The sequence below is a fragment of the Hylobates moloch genome, unplaced genomic scaffold, assembly GCF_009828535.3.
Source record: "Hylobates moloch isolate HMO894 unplaced genomic scaffold, HMol_V3 SCAFFOLD_1, whole genome shotgun sequence".
NCBI classification, from domain to species: domain Eukaryota; kingdom Metazoa; phylum Chordata; class Mammalia; order Primates; family Hylobatidae; genus Hylobates; species Hylobates moloch.
Window position 1 is genome coordinate 145,314,056 of NW_026652276.1, and position 19,089 is coordinate 145,333,144.

At 38.4% G+C, this 19,089-nt stretch overlaps 1 protein-coding gene and 1 pseudogene across 5 annotated transcripts in view; one reads left to right on the plus strand and one right to left on the minus strand.

Annotated features, from left to right (window-relative positions):
- The window catches only part of STK31 (serine/threonine kinase 31), a 135,290-nt gene that overhangs the window by 105,524 nt on the left and 10,677 nt on the right, over positions 1 to 19,089 (minus strand). For all 5 annotated transcript variants that reach the window (XM_032759232.2, XM_058446398.1, XM_058446415.1 and 2 more), the window contains exons 5-6: positions 6,234 to 6,308; positions 4,296 to 4,454 (exon numbers count right to left, since the gene is read on the minus strand). In XM_032759232.2, coding sequence (XP_032615123.2) covers positions 4,296 to 4,454; positions 6,234 to 6,308 — 234 coding nt within the window. The remainder of the gene's footprint in view (positions 1 to 4,295; positions 4,455 to 6,233; positions 6,309 to 19,089) is intronic.
- LOC116813040 (protein-L-isoaspartate O-methyltransferase domain-containing protein 1-like) lies at positions 18,206 to 18,747 on the plus strand (annotated as a pseudogene).

Consider the following 19,089-nt stretch of genomic DNA (forward strand, 5'->3'; position numbering starts at 1 on the left):
AAAGTGCTGGGATTACAGGCATGAGCCACTGCACCCAGCTGACACATTTATTTTAACAACAGGTTGAGGATACCTGGGCCTAGAAGGATGCATCTGAAGGAGCAGAGAAGGAGACTCAAGCTACATATGCTCAAGAATCATCAACTATCACTACCCCAGAAAAAAAGAAAAAAAGAATTTTTTAGATACGGTCTTGCTATGTTTGCTCAAGCTGGTCTTGAACTCCTGGGCCCAAGCAGTCCTCCCACTTCAGCCTCCTAAGTAGCTGTGATTACAGGCACACACCCTGTGCCTAGCTGAAAAAATAATTTTTTAAATCCACAAAACAAAATAAGAAAATACTTTAGGTTAACAAAAATATAGGTTTTACAAATTTTTCAAGGCATAAAATTCCTATAAGAAAATACTTTAGGTTAACAAAAACACAGGTTTTATAAATTTTTCAAGGTATAAAATTCAGAAATACACACATTATATCAAGAGGTTTGAATTCACCGAGAATATCAATATAAATAACAAATACGGTCCAGAAGTTATCACCAATCAAATGGGATCAAGCAGGCAAAGCTAACAACCTCAAAATATAACTAATTGAAAATATTAGGATTTTCATCAATTAGATGTAGTTTTCCAGTTAACCTCTTTCACATAAAAACCCTTGGTTTCAACTCTTATTATCAAAAGTCTATCTAAAATTCAAGAACAACTTCTGCCCCTAGGAAGTCTTTGAAAATTATTGCTGGTATATGTGGAATTATTAATATTTCAAGAAACCCTGTCTTTGGGCAATACGTGAATTCAAATGGAAATAACCTATTTTCTACAAAAGTTTCAATTACCTAAAGCTGAATGTTCTAGAGGTCCATTACTCCTTGCATAGAATTTTTATGTGGAAATCTAATTTTAGATTTCTCTCTGAATTCAAATTCATTTTAGTTACAGTCACCAATCACAATTAGTATGAAGTGGTTCAACCAGATTCTCCCTGAATCATATATAATCATAAACACAGAACCCTGAACTTGAAATAAAATCTGAGTCTTCCTCAGTTCCAACTAACAAAAAGAATGACAGAGTATATGATACATCTTTTAATACTACACCAAAAATATGTATGTTTTCTCTTTTTATATATATATATATAAAATACATATAAACATTTAATTTGTATCATAAGAAATATATTTTCCACTAACCCTTATGAGCTGGAGATATATACCTGCACTTAAAAAATATATTTAGGTATTTAAAAGGTATAAAACTTAACTTTTTTCTTTTTTTTTCTTAGACAGGGTCTCACAGCCTTGACCCCTCAAGTTCAAGCAATCCTCCCATCTCAGCCTCCTGAGTAGCTGGGACTACAGGCATGCGCCACCATGCCCAGCTAATTTTTTTGTATTTTTTATACAGACAGGGTTTTGCCATGTTGCCCAGGCTGGTCTCAAACTCCTGGACTCAAGCCATCCACCCACCTCAGCCTCCCAAAGTGCTGGGCTTACAGGCATGAGCCAACGCACTGGGCAAAACTTAACTTTTTAAAATAAATCTGGTCATTGGTTTAGAACATAAGGCTTTCAATCATAAAAAAGATGAATGTCACTTTTTAGAAATATATTTCATTCTGTTTTCCAAAATGGTAAGCTTCATTCAGAAACAAGAAAGGATCACTTGCTTTCTACTTTATTCCTCTGAATTCTGCCTGTATATATTAGAAAACAAGCTAAAAGGCCTTTAAATTGTTAAACACAAATTCCAAGCTCTAGCTCTCATTCCCTTACTCTACATATAATTTTTAAAGTCAGGCATGTAGAAATAGTGATGTAATATTCTCTTGATCTTCAGCAAACTACCATTCTGAGTATCAATTCTGACTGTGCTGCAGCATAGCATGAAAGAGTTAAAAAATGTGAAGGAATTTCAGTGCCCAGGACACCTTCTGGGAAAGAGGAAGGAGGGAGGTATTTGTGTTGTTACTGAATCCCTACTGTTCATCTATTTATTCAAATGCTAGATAAACTAATGCTCATCTAACACCTACCTGGCAGGGAAATTAGGCACAGAAAAGTGAATACTTATCTCTACCAAACTCACTAAGCTTGTAGGGGAGGAAAAAATTACAACTTTATAGGCTTTATTACGGAGTGACTAAAACACCACAGATGACCAGGTAAGTGGGTATTAGCAAAGACTTCATATAGAAGATTAGAGTTGAGCTTTGGGCTGAGAATTAATAACTAAACACAGACTTTCTAAGCAGAGCTATTCAAGAATAGCTCATTTTTTTCCGGAAAACATTGTGGGCCAATTAGCTTAACTCTAATCAATGATCTTTTTACTGAACTAAGCATCCAAATACAAATGTTTAGCCGGGTGGCTCATGCCTGTAATCCCAGCACTTTGGGAGGCAGAGACGGGGGGGATCTCTTGAGGTCAGGAGTTCAAGACCAGCCTGGCCAACATGGTGAAACCCCATCTCTACTAAAAATACAAAAATTAGCCAGGCGTGGTGGCGGGTGCCTGTAATTCCAGCTATCAGGAGACTGAGGCAGGAGAATCGCTTGAACCCAAGAGGAGGAGGTTGCAGTGAGCCAAGATCATGCCATTGCACTCCAGCCTGGGCAACAGAGTAAGACTTCATCCCCCCACCAAAAAAAAAAAAAAAATATATATATATATATAAATGTTTATATACAGTACCATATACAAAGAATCTTTGAAACATACAAAAACATTCTCAGCTGCAGTTTCATTCAGTTCTAAAATTAACTTTTTTAAATGTCTTTTTCCCCCTTAATTCATGTGTGTTTCAATCAACATAAATCTGTGCATTTTACTATGAAAAGAACAATAGACTTGAGTTTTAGGCCTAGCTCTTCCCTAATTAGCTTCACGACTTGAAGTCATTTAATTATCCTAGACTACAATTTCCCCATATGTAAAACAAAGTGAGAGCAGATAATATTCTAAGGTCTGTAAACAAGATTTTAGAGTTTTACACAGGCAAGAAATCCAAAACAAGCCTCCCCAACCTTGGTCAAAGCATTTATATTAAAGAAGAAAGTAACAAACTTTAGATTTTAAACCAGAAACTTGGGGTGTAATTTTATAATATCTATATTTCATGTTTATGAAAGCCTGAGTTTCATGTACAGAAATGTCTTTTATAAGTAACTACATAGCAGACAAAACTATACCCAACACACCTACAAGATTCTCAAAGGAAAATAAAGAGGCAATTTTAATTAATTTTAATTAATTTCTTTATAATGCTTACAATGATTAAACTGTTTTCCACATGAGCTACTTGAGTTGCTATTATAAATAAGAATTATAAACCTGATTACTTTGCAATGTAGTATCTCTCACCAGCATTACCATTTACCAAAAGAATCATCTTTGTACAACAGATTTTAAAAGAGGTAGGATTCCTGTAAGACTACCCCTGAAATTATCGAATGTCTTCCAGAATTAGGTTACCAACCCAAAATTCAATGGAAAAGAATATAAACTAGAATCCACATGAACAAAACATCCACTGCCAATTATTACATCAAACAGTATGAGGCTCTGCCAAAATGATACAATCTGATTAATTATAACCCCATTAATTTCAAATTTGTGGTATTTATGGCCAGGACTAGGTGAAGATCACTTTTATTTAATAAATACTTTCCCAAAACAATTATAGAAATAACTGTATTCATTATTTTCTCCATCATATAAGAGACTATCCTTGGCCGGGTGTAGTGGCTCATGCTTGTAATCCCAGCACTTTGGGAGGCCAAGGTGGGCGTATCACCTGGGGTCAGGAGTTCAAGACGAGCCTGGCCAACATGGTAAAACCCCAACTCTACCAAAAATACAAAAATTAGCTGGACATGGTGGCACAGGCCTGTAATCCAGCTATTCGGGAGGCTGAGGCAGACGAATTGCTTGAACCTGGGAGTCAGAGGTTGCAGTGAGCCGAGATCATGCTACTGCACTCCAGCCTGGGCAACAGAGTCAGACTCTGTCTCGAAAAAAAAAAAAAAAAAAAAAAAGAGACTATCCTTTTAAACATTTACATCAGAAAAAACTACTTACATATATTATATATGTGTATGTCATTCTTATCTGTTCAATGTTTACCTAGCAAAGATGAGCATAAATATATAATTGCTTTCTAATTATAATTCCTATTTTTCACTAATTTATATAGACTTTTATATTAAAGTAAGATTTAACTATACCTACATTTTGTTTCAAGCACATAGTTTTACTTTCATTAGCAAAAATATTTAAAATCCGTGACTTGCCTGATCAAACTGGGTAACTTCTTGATTAGAAGGAATCTGTAGTCCCCAAAGTTTATACTTTTTGGCAACACTAGAAAACTGCAGCTCCGAAGGAATTTCAACTATATCAGATCGATTTAGAATTTCAGTATTTCCATAGTCAATGTACCTCACCAGACACTGGAAAAAATAAGAGACAAATACTAATACTGACCCCAGATTAAATATTTCCAAAGAAACCACCAATTTGCTGCTCTCTGTTAATGACCTGTATATCAAAATAGCATTCTTATCTCAAAATGACAAAATACATTCAGAAATAGATCTCTAATAGTATCTTCAAAATAAAAAACATCCACAGTCCATGAAATTACAGTGATTTCTTTACTTGCTACTAGTTAAATTCCAATAGTACTATTTCTCATTAGGGTGCTTTTTGTTTTTAGACAATCGATATTTTAAATAAACATCAGCCTATGAAGCTTACAGCCCTCTCCTGTTTCTCCTAATGTTAAAATCAATCAACATTCAATTCAATTTCAAGTTGGAAAGAATAAAATCTGAAAAGAAAGGCAAAGTTATCAAACTTCCTTTGATACAATTAACTCACTCCAGGTAGACCATGTAAACTATCAGATTCACCACCCTTACCTCCAGCTCTACATCTGTTTAAAAAGTAAAAAAGAAAAATAGTTATTACAAGGTCAAACATCATGTTGCCCTTTAATTTAAAAAATTAAAGCCAACTGAAAAGCAAATGCAAAATATCATCTCCAGTTGTCAAATTATGGGAGAAAGGTCAATTAGAAAGTTCCATTCCACTAAAAGAAACCATTATCTATGACAGCAAAAAAATGAGATTTTTTTTAAACCAAGCTATTCAGAATATTAATCAAATTGTTACATCTTGGCATCTTATTAAACCAAAGAAAATATTTATGAAACATATATATTTTTAATTTTTTCTCTTTTATCCTTAACCACTTTCCCAGGTTCAGTAAAAACATACATATTATAATTTAAGTACAGAAAGCAGGTGTAGAAAAAACACCAAAGGAAATCTTACAGAGGTGCTTTCACACAGCCTGCAATATGCAACTGTCACCAAACAGCTATTCAGAATTCTATCTCCCTAAATCCTCTTAAAAATCCTCCACAAATTCACAATGTAAAAAAAAAAAAAAAAAAAAAAAAAGAGCTTAACACAAAGAAAACTCACCACATTTAACCCAGGCATAAGAAAGTGGCAAGCCAATCATTATTATTAACAATATTCATATCAACCAAATAAAAGATATACCTAACTTCAGAAGGATCAATCAAAATGTTCTTCTCCTACTTATAAAGCTTAATAAAATGAACATTTAAAAGTTACTCATTATCAAGAACTAAATATAATTATTAAGATCTGAGGTAGGCTGGGCACAGTGGCTCACTCCTGTAATCCCAGCACTTTCGGAGGCTGAGGCGGACGGATCACCTGAGGTCAGAAGTTCGACCAGCCTGACCAACATGGTGAAACCCCGTCTCTACTAAAAATACAAAAATTAGCCAATGTGTTGGTGGGCGCCTGTAATCCCAGCTACTTGGGAGGCTGAGGCAGGAGAATAGCTTGAACTTAGGAGGCAGAGGTTGCAGTGAGCCAAGATCGTACCACTGCACTCCAGCCTGGGCGACAGAGAAAGACTCCATCTCAAACAACAACAAAAAAAAAAACAGAAGAACTGAGGTAAAAAGAACTAGTCACCAAAAATAACCTACATATTATATAATCTATTCTTGAATAATCTGAGGTGATTATAAAACAACATGTTTTTTAGCAATTAATTTCTTCTGTTTTAATCACTGAACGAGGTATCAGTACTATGAATAACCAATGAAGGGCTAAATAAGCATCAAATTTTGGAACCACAATAAATATTTCTTAAAGCAAAAAAAACTGAACACTTAATTTCCTGCCTTTTCAACACTGATGATTTTCAGTACTTTGCATCTGTACCAACACTGATCTTCAGAAAATAATCCACCATAAATCTACAAAGAGAAAAGAAAGCAAAATTACTTGGCATTTAAAGCATGCTGAATAGATCAGAATAAAGGTTAGCATTTAAGCTCTTCCTATATGTCAATAAGTACTTTATATATAACTCATTTAATTCTCACAATCCTATGAGGCAGGTACTTTGTTTATGCCACTATGTATCCAAAGACATAAACTAGTAAACTGCAGAACCAAGATTCAAACTTCTGACTTCAGAGTTCATTATGCTATTCTGCATCTCCAAAATGAGGAGGGAGGCGTATAAAAAGCAAAAAAAAAATTTAAGGCACAAGCATCAAACACTTAAAATCACACTATTATAATATCTGAGGCGATAATTGGTACAATTTTTTTAAACATAAACATGACAAGTACATGCCACGTAAGTCTAACTCTCAACTATAGTGGAATCCATGTTTCCTACCAACCAAGAAAGATTTCATGCTTTTTACTTTACATACAAGGACATTAGTCCTATTAAGTAGGTAAAACTAAATTAGATAATATCTTTAATACTGAACTTTATTTTATATTTCAATTGAATGATGTTTAATAAAAGAATAAAGAGAAAATTTACGTACTTTCAATCATTTTCTTTTCTTTTTTTTTTTTTTTTTTTTTGAGACAGGGTCTCATTCTGTTGCCAGGCCTGGAGTGCAGTGGAGCAGTCATGGCTCTCTGCTGACTCGACCTCCCCAAGCTCAGGTGATCCTCCCACCTCAGTCCCCAGGGTAGCTGGGAACATGGGCATGCACCACCACGCCTGGGCTAATTTTTGTTTTTTTTTTTTGGTAGAGGCAAGGTCTCACCATGTTGCCCAGGCTGGCTTTCATTTTCTCGAACTTCAAAGTAGCCTTAGCACTACTGGCATTTGGGACTGGATGAGTCTGTGTTGAGTGGCAGAGTGGGGCTGTCCTCTGTTCTGTGCATTGTAAGATGTTTACCAACATCCCTTCTGGCCTCTACACACTAGATGCCAGTAGCACCACTTCCAGTTGTGACAAGCAAAAATGTTTCCAAATACTGTCAAATGTCTCCTGAAGGTGTCTATGATTTAGATGGATATCATTTGGATATCATCCACCAAATCTCATGTTAAAATCTGATTCTCAATGTTGGAGGGGGGGCCTGGTAGGAGGTGATTAGATAGTAGAGGCAGATCCCTAAAAATGGCTTGGTGCCATTCTCGTGGAAGGGAATGAGTTTTCACTCATAGTTCCTAAGAGAACTGGTTGTTGAAAAGAGCCTGGCACCTCTTCCTCCCTTTGCTTCCTCTCTCACCATGTAATCTACAGACACTGGCTCCTCTTCACCTTCTAATATTTGTGGAAGTACCCTGAGTCCCTTGTTAGAGTTGTATAAAAAGCAAAACAACTTTTTTTTTAGAAGACACAAGCATCAAACACTTAAAATCATACTATTTTAATGTCTGAAGACATAATTGGTATAATTTTTTTAAAACATAAACATGTGAAGCACATGCCACTTAAGTCTAACTCTCAACTATACTATATTGGAGCTATGCTTTTTGTACAGCCTACAGAACCATGAGCCAAATAAACCTCTTTTCTTTATAAATTACCCAGACTCAGGTATTTCTTTACAGTAACAAAAACGAAGTAAGATGATTGGATTGGGAAGGATACAAAAATCACTGCAGGCTGATAACTACTTTTTTTGAGATAAGGTTTTACTCTGTTGTCCAGGCTGGAGTGCAGCAGCATGATCATAGCTCACTGTAGCCTCAAACTTCTGGGCTCATGCAATCCTCCCACCTCAGCCTCCCAAATATCTGGGGCTATAGGCACACACACCATACCTAGCTTTTTTTTTTTTTGGTAGAAACAGAGTCTCACTATGTTGCCCAAGGCTGGTTTTGAACTCTTGGCCTCAACCAATCCTCCTGCCTTGGCCTCCCAAAGTGCTGGGATTATGGGCATGAGGCCCCATGCCTGGCCTTAACCACTTTAAATCATACATTCTCAACTGGGGCAATATCCCTAAGGGGAAGAAAAGTGGTCCTTATGGAGAGTTGGAAATCTTAAATATTACAATGGTCTGTAGCCCTCCAAAGTTCAACCCTACTAATAACATCGTTATTATATACTGTATATCTATAGTATTAAAATATCTGAAGGGGAGAAGGCCCATTAGGCCATTAGGGAGAAAACAGGTCTAAAAATGCTCCTTAGGAGGGAATAATGAGAAAAATGGCTGAAGAATACTGCTTTAAGTTATGGATTATAAAATTAATTTCAATGTATCACTCTGAACTAGGACAAATCCACAGATTTATTTTATGAAATCTAAACACCAAACCTATTTACCAAAACAATAAAGTACACATAAATTCAGACAAAGAAATAAATAAATAACAATTCAAACGCTACAAAGGATAAGTGTATTCAATTCATAATTAACTCCGGTTTCTTCAGCTAACATTCAACAACTAAAGGGCAAGAGAGAGCAGTAATAGTATGGTACTCTCTCCCAACCCTGGTAAGAAAACAGGGGTAGTAGCAAAAATAGCTGACAATCAACAGTCCTAACCAATTTCAACCCCTGCAAAAGACTGCATCATCTTTAATTAAGGCTTTGTAATAACATCACAATATGATTAATAATTTGGTATAAGGTAAGCGACAGATATGCAATGGTTGATTGCAAACCAGGTGAGGCAGGGCTGGGAACACTTGTGTCCAAGAATAGAGCTGGTACTGTAATGCCTAACCTTGTTTTTACTCTAACTAGCTATTTTAAATTTTGCCCTGTTTGTCTCTTTAATCACCTAGCCTTGCTTCTCATGTAAATAAGATTCTCTCTAGCTGGGAAAGCCAGACAAACTCCAACTGACCCCTTAATTTACAAGACACTAAGGGCTCCTTACCCAACCCCCTCCCGCAAGGAGTTGACCAGTGTAAGCAGATCCTCAGCATTTCAAAGGAGCCCAATTAACTGATAAGGTACTGGCACAATGTATGAAGTTCCCAGGATTTTTCTCAAAGAGATAACAACATAAAGCCTTGAGTTCATGTCCCGCATAGTATTTATATCTAATTATAATGAAGGATTTAGAGCCCTGCACCTGGTACCGTTGCTTTTTGTAACCATTTGTCTTTTAAATTGTTTAACTCTCTGTAACCATTTGCTTCTTTTGATTCTTGCATGTTTTTACTTCTGTAGAATTACTGCATTTGAGTTCCCCTCCCCTTCCTAAACCAAGGTATAAAACTCAATCAAGCCCCTTCCTCGGGGCCGAGAGAATTTTGAGCGTTAGCCGTCTCTTTGGCCGCAGGCTTAAATAAAGGACTCTTAATTCGTCTCAGAGTGTGGTGTTTTCTCTAACTCGCCTAGGTATGACAGTACTCAACAAAGTGAAGAATCTGAAGTTCATGGCTCTGTCAGTGTAATACAACCACCAAAACATACAAATCTATCCCAGATAGACTTACCTGTTCTCAAGACATAGTGAAAACTATATATTCACTCTCATTGTGCCTGGGCCCAATCTTCTCCTCCCACAACTCCACTATTCATAGCCTATGACCCTCCTACATGGTGGCAGAGGGAGAGAACCATTTAGATCACTAAGGAAAACTGACAAAGTATAATCCATTTATGAACAATCAGAAGTAGCTGATTAATCACTTATAATCAGATGCCTATTGCTGACACTTGTTTAAATTTTTGATAATGTAATTAATTTTATATTCAATAGAAGAAAAGGAGTATGTCTTAATTTATAACAATATTAAACACAGTCATAGGTCAGGCGCAGTGGCTCACACCTGTAATCCCCCCATAAAAAAAATTTTTTTAATTGAGGAATGGGTTGGCTCCAATGATGGGCCTCAGATGGGCTAATTTTTCTAGACATAGCCTCTGAAAGAAATCTGTCAAGGAATCACATAGAGACACTTATCTGCATGCTCATTCTCCATTAATATAGAAGGGAGAATTGGCATTAGATTGTTTCAGCGAATAAAAGTAAAATCAAGATTTATAAAGAAAAGAGAGAGAGGTTCCAAGATGGCCGAATAGGAACAGCTCCAGTCTGAAGCTCCCAGCGTGAGCAACACAGAAGACGGGTGACTTCTGCATTTCCAAGTGAGGGAGGTACCGGGTTCATCTCACTGGGGCTTGTCAGACAGTGGGTGCAGCCCATGGAGCAGGGCGGGGTATCGCCTCACCCAGGAAGTGCAAGGGGTCAGGGAATTCCCTTTCCTAGCAAAGAGAAGCCGTGACAGATGGTACCTGGAAATTCGGGACACTCTCACCCTAATACTGTACTTTTCCAATAGCCTTAGCCAATGGCACATGAGGAGATTATATCCCACGCCTGGCTCAGAGGGTCCCACGCCCACGGAACCTCACTCACTGCTAGCATAGCAGTCTCAGATCGAACCGCAAGGCGGCAGCGAGGCTAGGGGAGGGGCATCCACCATTACTGAGGTTTGAGTAGGTAAACAAAGCCGCTGGGAAGCTCGAATGGGGTGGGGCCCACCACAGCTCAAGGAGACCTGCCTGCCTCTGTAGACTCCACCTCTGGAGGCAGGGCATAGCTGAACAAAAGGCAGCAGAAACTTCTGCAGACTTAAACATCCCTGTCTGACAGCTTTGAAGAGAGTAGTGCTTCTCCCAGCATAGACTTTGAGATCTGAGAACAGACAGACTGTTTCCTCAAGTGGGTCCCTAACCCCCGAGTAGCCTAACTGGGAGGCACCCCCAAGCAGGGGCAGACTGACACCTCATACAGCTGGGTGCCCCTCTGAGACGAAGCTTCCAGAGGAACGATCAGGCAGCAACATCTGCCGTTCTGCAATATTTGCTGTTCTGCAGATTCCACTGGTGATACCCAGGCAAACAGAGTCTGGAGTGGACCTCCAGCAAACTCCAACAGACCTGCGCTGAGGACCTGAGGGTCCTGACTGTTAGAAGGAAAACTAACAAACAGAAAGGACATCCACACCAAAACCCCATCTGTACGTCACCATCATCAAAGACAAAAAATAGATAAAACCACAAAGATGGGGAGAAACCAAAGCAGAAAAGCTGAAAATTCTAAAAATCAGAGCGCCTCTTCTCCTCCAAAGGAACGCAGCTCCTCGCCAGCAACGGAACAAAGCTGGATGGAGAATGACTTTGACGAGCTGAGAGAAGGCTTCAGACGACTGGTAATAAACTTCTCCAAGCTAAAGGAGGATGTCCGAACCCATTGCAAAGAAACTAAAACCCTTGAAAAAAGATTAGACGAATGGCTAACTAGAATAAACAGTGTAGAGAAGTCCTTAATGACCTGATGGAGCTGAGAACCATGGCACGAGAACTATGTGACGCATGCACAGGCTTCAGTAGCTGATTTGATCAAGTGGAAGAAAGGGTATTAGTGATTAAAGATCAAATGAATGAAATGAAGCAAGAAGAGAAGCTTAGAGAGAAAAGAGTAAAAAGAAACAAACAAAGCCTCCAGAAATATGGGACTGAGTGAAAAGACCAAATCTATGTCTGACTGGTGTACCTGAAAGTGACAGGGTGAATAGAACCAAGTTGGAAAACTTTCTTCAGGATATTATCCAGGAGAAATTCTCCAAGCTAGCAAAGCAGGCCAACATTCAAATTCAGGTAATACAGAGAATGCCACAAAGATACTCCTCGAGAAGAGCAATTCCAAGACACATAATTGTCTGATTCACCAAAGTTGAAATGAAGGAAAAAATGTTAACTGCAGCCACAGAGAAAGGTCGGGTTACTCACAAAGGCAAGCTCATCAGACTAAGAGCAGATCTCTCGGCAGGAACTCTACAAGCCAGAAGAGAGTGGGGGCCAATAGTCAACATTCTTAAAGAAAAGAATTTTCAACCCAGAATTTCATATCCAGCCAAACTAAACTTCATAAGTGAAGGAGAAATAAAATCCTTTACATACAAACAAATGCTGAGAGATTCTGTCACCACCAGGCCTGCCTTACAAGAGCTCCTGAAGCAAGCACTAAACATGGAAGGGAACAATCGGTACCAGCCACTGCAAAAACATGACAAATTGTAAAGACCACCAATACTAGGAAGAAACTGCATCAACTAACAAGCAAAATAACCAGCTAACATCATAATGACAGGATCAAATTCACACATAACAATATTCACCTTAAATGTAAATGGGCTAAATGCTCCAATACAATTAAAAGACACAGACTGGCAAATTGGATAAAGAGTCAAGACCCGGCTGGGCGCAGTGGCTCACGCCTGTAATCCCAGCACTTTGGGAGGCCGAGGCGGGCGGATCACGAGGTCAGGAGATCGAGATCATCCTGGCTAACACGGTGAAACCCCGTCTCTACTAAAAACACAAAAAATTAGCTGGGCATGGTGGTGGGCACCTGTAGTCCCAGCTACTAGGGAGGCTGAGGCAGGAGAATGGCGTGAAAGTGGGAGGCTGAACTTGCAGTGAGCCAAGATCACACCACTGCACTCTAGCCTGGGCAACAAAGTGAGACTCCATCTCAAAAAATAATAATAATAAAAACAGTCAAGACCCATCAGCGTGCTGTATTCAGGAGACCCATCTCACGTGCAGAGACACATAGGGGGATGGAGCAAGATCTACCAAGCAAATGGAAAACAAAAAAAAAGGCAGGGGTTGCAATCCTAGTCTCTGATAAAACAGAATTTAAACCAACAAAGATCAAAAGAGACAAAAAAGGCCATTACATAATGGTAAAGGGATCAATTCAACAAGAAGAGCTAACTATCCTAAATATATATGCACCCAATACAGGAGCACCCAGATTCATAAAACAAGTCCTTGGAGACCTAAAAGAGACTTAGACTCCCACACAATAATAATGGGAGACTTTAACACCCCACTGTCAACATTAGACAGATCAACGAGACAGAAAGTTAACAAGGATATACAGGAATTGAACTCAGCTCTGCACCAAGCGGACCTAATAGACATCCACAGAACTCTCCACCTCAAACCAACAGAATATACATTCTTCTCAGCACCACATCGCATTTATTCCAAAATTGACCACATAGTTGGAAGCACTCCTCAGCAAATGTAAAAGAACAGAAATTATAACAAACTGTCTCTCAAACACATTCAAAAGCTAGCAGAAAGCAAGAAATAACTAAGATCACAGCAGAACTGAAGGAAACAGAGACACAAAAAATCCTTCAAAAAATCAATGAATCCAGGAGCTGGTTTTTTGAAAAGATCAACAAATTGGTAGACCACTAGAAAGACTAACAAAGAAGAAAAGAGAGAAGAATCAAATAGACGCAATAAAAAATGATAAAGGGGATATCACCACCGATCCCACAGAAATACAAACTACCATCAGAGAATACTATAAACACCTCTACGCAAATAAACTAGAAAACCTAGAAGAAAGGGATAAATTCCTGGACACATACAACCTCCCAAGACTAAACCAGGAAGAAGTTGAATCTCTGAATAGACCAATAACAGGTTCTGAAATTGAGGCAATAATCAATAGTCTACCAACTAAAAAAAAGTCCAGGACCAGACGGATTCACAGCCGAATTCTACCAGAAATACAAAGAGGAGCTGGTACCATTCCTTCTCAAACTATTCCAATCAATAGAAAAAGAGAGAATCCTCCCTAATTCCTTTTATGAGGCCAACATCATCCTGATACCAAAGCCTGGCAGAGACACAACAAAAAAAGAGAATTTTAGACCAATATCCCTGATGAACATCGATTTAAAAATCCTCAATAAAATACTGGCAAACCAAATCCAGCAGCACATCAAAAAGCTTATCCACCATGATCACATTGGCTTCATCCCCAGGATGCAAGGCTGGTTCAACATACCCATATCAATAAACATAATCCAGCATACAATAGATGCAGAAAAGGCCTCTGACAAAATTCAACAGCCCTTCATGCTAAAAACTCTCAATAAACTAGGTACTGATGGAACGTATCTCAAAATAATAAGAGCTATTTATGACAAACCCATGGCCGATATCATACTGAATGGGCAAAAACTGGAAGCATTCCCTTTGAAAACTGGCAAAAGACAGGGATGCCCTCTCTCACCACTCCTATTCAACACAGTGTTCAAAGTTCTGGCCAGGGGAATTGGGCAAGAGAAAGAAATAAAGGGTATTCAATTAGGAAAAGAGGAAGTCAAATTGTCCCTGTTTGCAGATGACATGATTGTATATTTAGAAAACCCCATAGTCTCAGCCCAAAATCTCCTTAAGCTGATAAGCAACTTCAGCAAAGTCTCAGGATACAAAATCAATGTGCAAAAATCACAAGCATTCCTATACACCAATAACAGACAAACACCCAAATCATGAGTGAACTCCCATTCACAATGGCTACAAAAAGAATAAAATACCTAGGAATCCAACTTACAAGGGATGTGAAGGACCTCTTCAAGGAGAACTACAAACCACTGCTCAACGAAATAAAAGAGGACATAAATAAATGGAAGAACGTTCCATGCTCATGGAGAGGAAGAATCAATATCATGAAAATAGCCATACTGCCCAAAGTAATTGATAGATTCAATGCCATCCCCATCAAGCTACCAATGACTTTCTTCACAGAATTGGAAAAAACTACTTTAAAGTTCATGTGGAACCAAAAAAGAGCCTGCATTGCCAAGACAATCCTAAGCAAAAAGAATAAAGCTGGAGGCATCACGCTACCTGACTTCAAACTATACTACAAGGCTACAGTAACCAAAACAGCATGGTACTGGTACCAAAACAGACATATAGAACAATGGAACAGAATAGAGCCCTCAGAAATGATACCACACATCTACAACCATCTGATCTTTGACAAACCTGACAAAAACAAGAAATGGGGAAAGGATTCCCTATTTAATAAATGGTGCTTGGAAAACTGGCTAGCCATATGGGGAAAGCTGAAACTGGATCCCTTCCTTACACCTTATACAAAAATTAATTCAAGATGGATTAAAGACTTAAATGTTAAACCTAAAACCATAAAAACTCTAGAAGAAAACCTAGGCAATACCATTCAGGACACAGACATGGGCAAAGACTTCATGACTAAAACACCAAAAGCAATGGCAACAAAAGCCAAAATTGACAAATGGGATCTAATCAAACTAAAGAGCTTCTGCACAGCAAAAGAAACTACCATCAGAGTGAACAGGCAACCTACAGAATGGGAGAAAATTTTTACAATCTACCCACCTGACAAAGGGCTAGTAACCAGAATCTACAAAGAACTTAAACAAATTTACAAGACAAAATCAAACAACCCCATCAAAGTCGGGAAAGGATATGAACAGACACTTCTCAAAAGAAGACATTTATGCAGCCAAAAGACACGTGAAAAAATGCTCATCATCACTGGTCATCAGAGAAATGCAAATCAAAACCACAATAAGATACCATCTCACACCAGTTAGAATGGCAATCATTAAAAAGTCAGGAAACAACAGATGCTGGAGACGATGTGGAGAAATAGGAACACTTTTACACTGTTGGTGGGACTGTAAACTAGTTCAACCATTGTGGAAGACAGTGTGGCGATTCCTCAAGGATCTAGAACTTGAAATACCATTTGACCCAGCCATCCCATTACTGGGTATATACCCAGAGGATTATAAATCATGCTGCTATAAAGACACATGCACACATATATTTATTGAGGCACTATTCACAATAGCAAAGACTTGGAACCAACCCATATGTCCATCAATGACAGACTGAATTAAGAAAATGTGGCACATATACACCATGGAATACTATGCAGCCATAAAAAAGGATGAGTTCATGTCCTTTGTAGGGACATGGATGAAGCCAGAAACCATCATTCTGAGCTAACTATCACAAGGACAGAAAACCAAACACCGCATGTTCTCACTCATAGGTGGGAAATGAACAACGAGAACACTTGGATACAGGGTGGGGAACATCATACACCAGGGCCTGTCATGGGGTTGCGGGAGGGGGGAGAGATAGCATTAGGAGATATACCTAATGTAAATGATGAGTTAACGGGCACAGCACACCAACATGGCACATGGATACATATGTAACAAACCTGCACGTTGTGCACATGCACCCTAGAACTTAAAATAGAATTTAAAAAAAGAAAGAAAAGAGGAAAGGGGAGGAGAAAAAAAATTGAGGAATGTTTGCCAATTAAAAAAAAAAGAAAAAGAAAAAAATAAGGCTCTACCACAATTTGTTCATTTTTCTAAGCAGGGCAACAGTTAAAGAGATAGGTTCTGTGGGTTTCTATACTTGATCTACCATTAATTAGCTAGTGACTTTCATAAAGTTATCCTGGCTATGCCTGAATTTCAAAAAAGGTGTAAAAAATAACACCTGCCTCATAAGGATGCTGTGAGCATTAAATGAGTTACTACACACAAAATGCTTAGAATATCTGGCACTACCTCACAAAGGAAATAAATACTATTATAATTACTACTACTATTGTATTATATAAAGGACATTTAGTTAATCTCCAGTTTTGCCTACTAGCTGCCAATGAGTATCTTTGTACAAACATCTTTGTCTACGTATAGAAATGTCCCAGGGTAAATTCTTGGCAGAGAATCTGATGCACTCAAGATTATAGTTACCTATTATATTGAAAAAGATGGTTAATACTCATATATAGTCACTTGATTTAAAACAAACATGCCAATACAATTCAGCAAAGAAAAGATGGTCTTTTCAATAAATAGTGATGGTATAACTGGATATCCAAATGGAAAAATACTGAACTTTATCTCTACCTCACATTATAATCAAAAAATTTACTGGAGGTCACCCCAGTCCTAAATGCAAAAGGTAAAAACTTCCAGAGAAACACACACACCCACACAAACATATCTATGATCTTGGGGTAAGTATAGTGGTCTTAAATGGGAAGCAGAATGCACATACCAAAAAAAAATTTATAAATTAAATTACAAATAATACCAAGAAAATGAGTACGTAGGCCACAGACTAAAAGATACTAGCAACACATATAAAAGACAAAGGACTCGTGTCAAGAATATGTACAGGTTGGGCACAGTGATTCACACCATGCATCTCAGCACTTTGGGAGGCTAAGGTGGGAGAACTGATTGAGCCCAGGATTCAAGACCAGCCTGGTCAACATAGTGATGCCCCATCTCTACAAAAAATTTAAAAATTAGCTGGGCATGGTGGCACACACCTTTAGTCCCAGCTACTTGGAAGGCTGAGGTGGGAAGATCACTTGAGCCCAATAGGTTGAGGCTGCAGTGAGCCATGATCACACCACTGCACTCCAGCCTGGGCAACAGAGACTTCATCTCAAAAAAACATATATAAATAACATATAGAAAGGTCCTGGCCCCACCAATTTGCTCTCCTCGGCTGCGGCAGTGGCTGTGCTGTTGTGGTGGTGGCAGCGTCCAGCTGCCGCAGACCCCACCAACTCCCAGCACCTGGTCTGCTCACTGCTGCAGTGGGCTGGACCAACCGCTGCACCACAGATCCTTTTGGAGTAAACCATGGGATTGGGCCTCATTCAGATGTGGTAGAATATGCCAAGGAAAAATTGGAGAGCTTCATCAAAAATAGTGATAGCTTTGATAATCAGCTCCTAGACCCAGACTATCCATCTAAGAGGGAAGTTACAGGGCAAGGCTAGGTCACCCTGATCTTCTAGCAGCTTATCAAAAGAATTATATGTGCAAGTTGGCAAGCCCCCACTGTAAGCGAAATCATCTGTCCATTTCAAGATGAAGATATTCCAACATGCACCTATAAAGAAAACTACTCCTAAGATTTGAGTTCTGTGAACCTGCATCTGTCATCAGTAATTGCCTCCAGATAGCATCTGACAGTGATCAGTATGATCGAATTTACTGTGGAGGTGGAGTCCAGAAAGATCATGAAAATATTACTAAAAGTTGGGGGCATATCAGTCATGCCTATGGAGGATCAGTTAACACAGAACTGGACAAAACACTTGGGAAAGGAAAAATATCCTTGTGGTGTCATTTGCTCCACTTGTGCAACCAAGTAAGAATGATAATGGTAAACCAGATTCTGTGGGACTCCCTCCCTGTGCTGTCAGGAATCCACAGGGCTTGGCTCGTATTTACATTCGACGCACACTTAGAAATTTCATAAATGATGAGATGCAGGCCAAGGGGATTCCGCAAAGGGCTCCACCCAAAAGGAAGAAAAAAGAGAGAGTTAAACAGAGAACTAACAGGTACATATTTGTGGGTAATCAGCTTATTCCTCAGCCTCTAGACAGAGAGGAGGATGAAAAAATGGAAGAAGATAACAAAGAAGAGGAAGAAAAAGATCACAGTGAAGCAATGAAGCCAGAGGAGGCACCTCAAAATTTACTGAGAGAAAAAAATCACAATGCTGCCCCTCCCTGAATCTTTAAAAGCTTACTTGACGTATTTTAGAGACAAATAGTTTAGATCAAGGAGAAAGAATACCACCAGTAATTCCTTTAGTCTTGAAAATGTAGCGTTTGTTAGGAGTTAAGAGAGAGAATTATTTCTTTCATCAGAGCGAATTATAGTGGAAAAAAGCAAAACTTGTTTCTGTCAGTAACAAAAATAATGTAAAAGAATCCCTTTTATAAAATCTATTTTTCTTTAAATCTTGGAAGAATGCTGTTTTAGCTCAGAGTGATTTCAAAGTGGAATGAAACAGTAATCAAGACTTGTGTACTATAAATCCTTTTCTGATTCCTTACAGATTTGTTGTGGTAAGGGTTAGATTTAATTTTATACAAGGTTTAAATAATTGTCA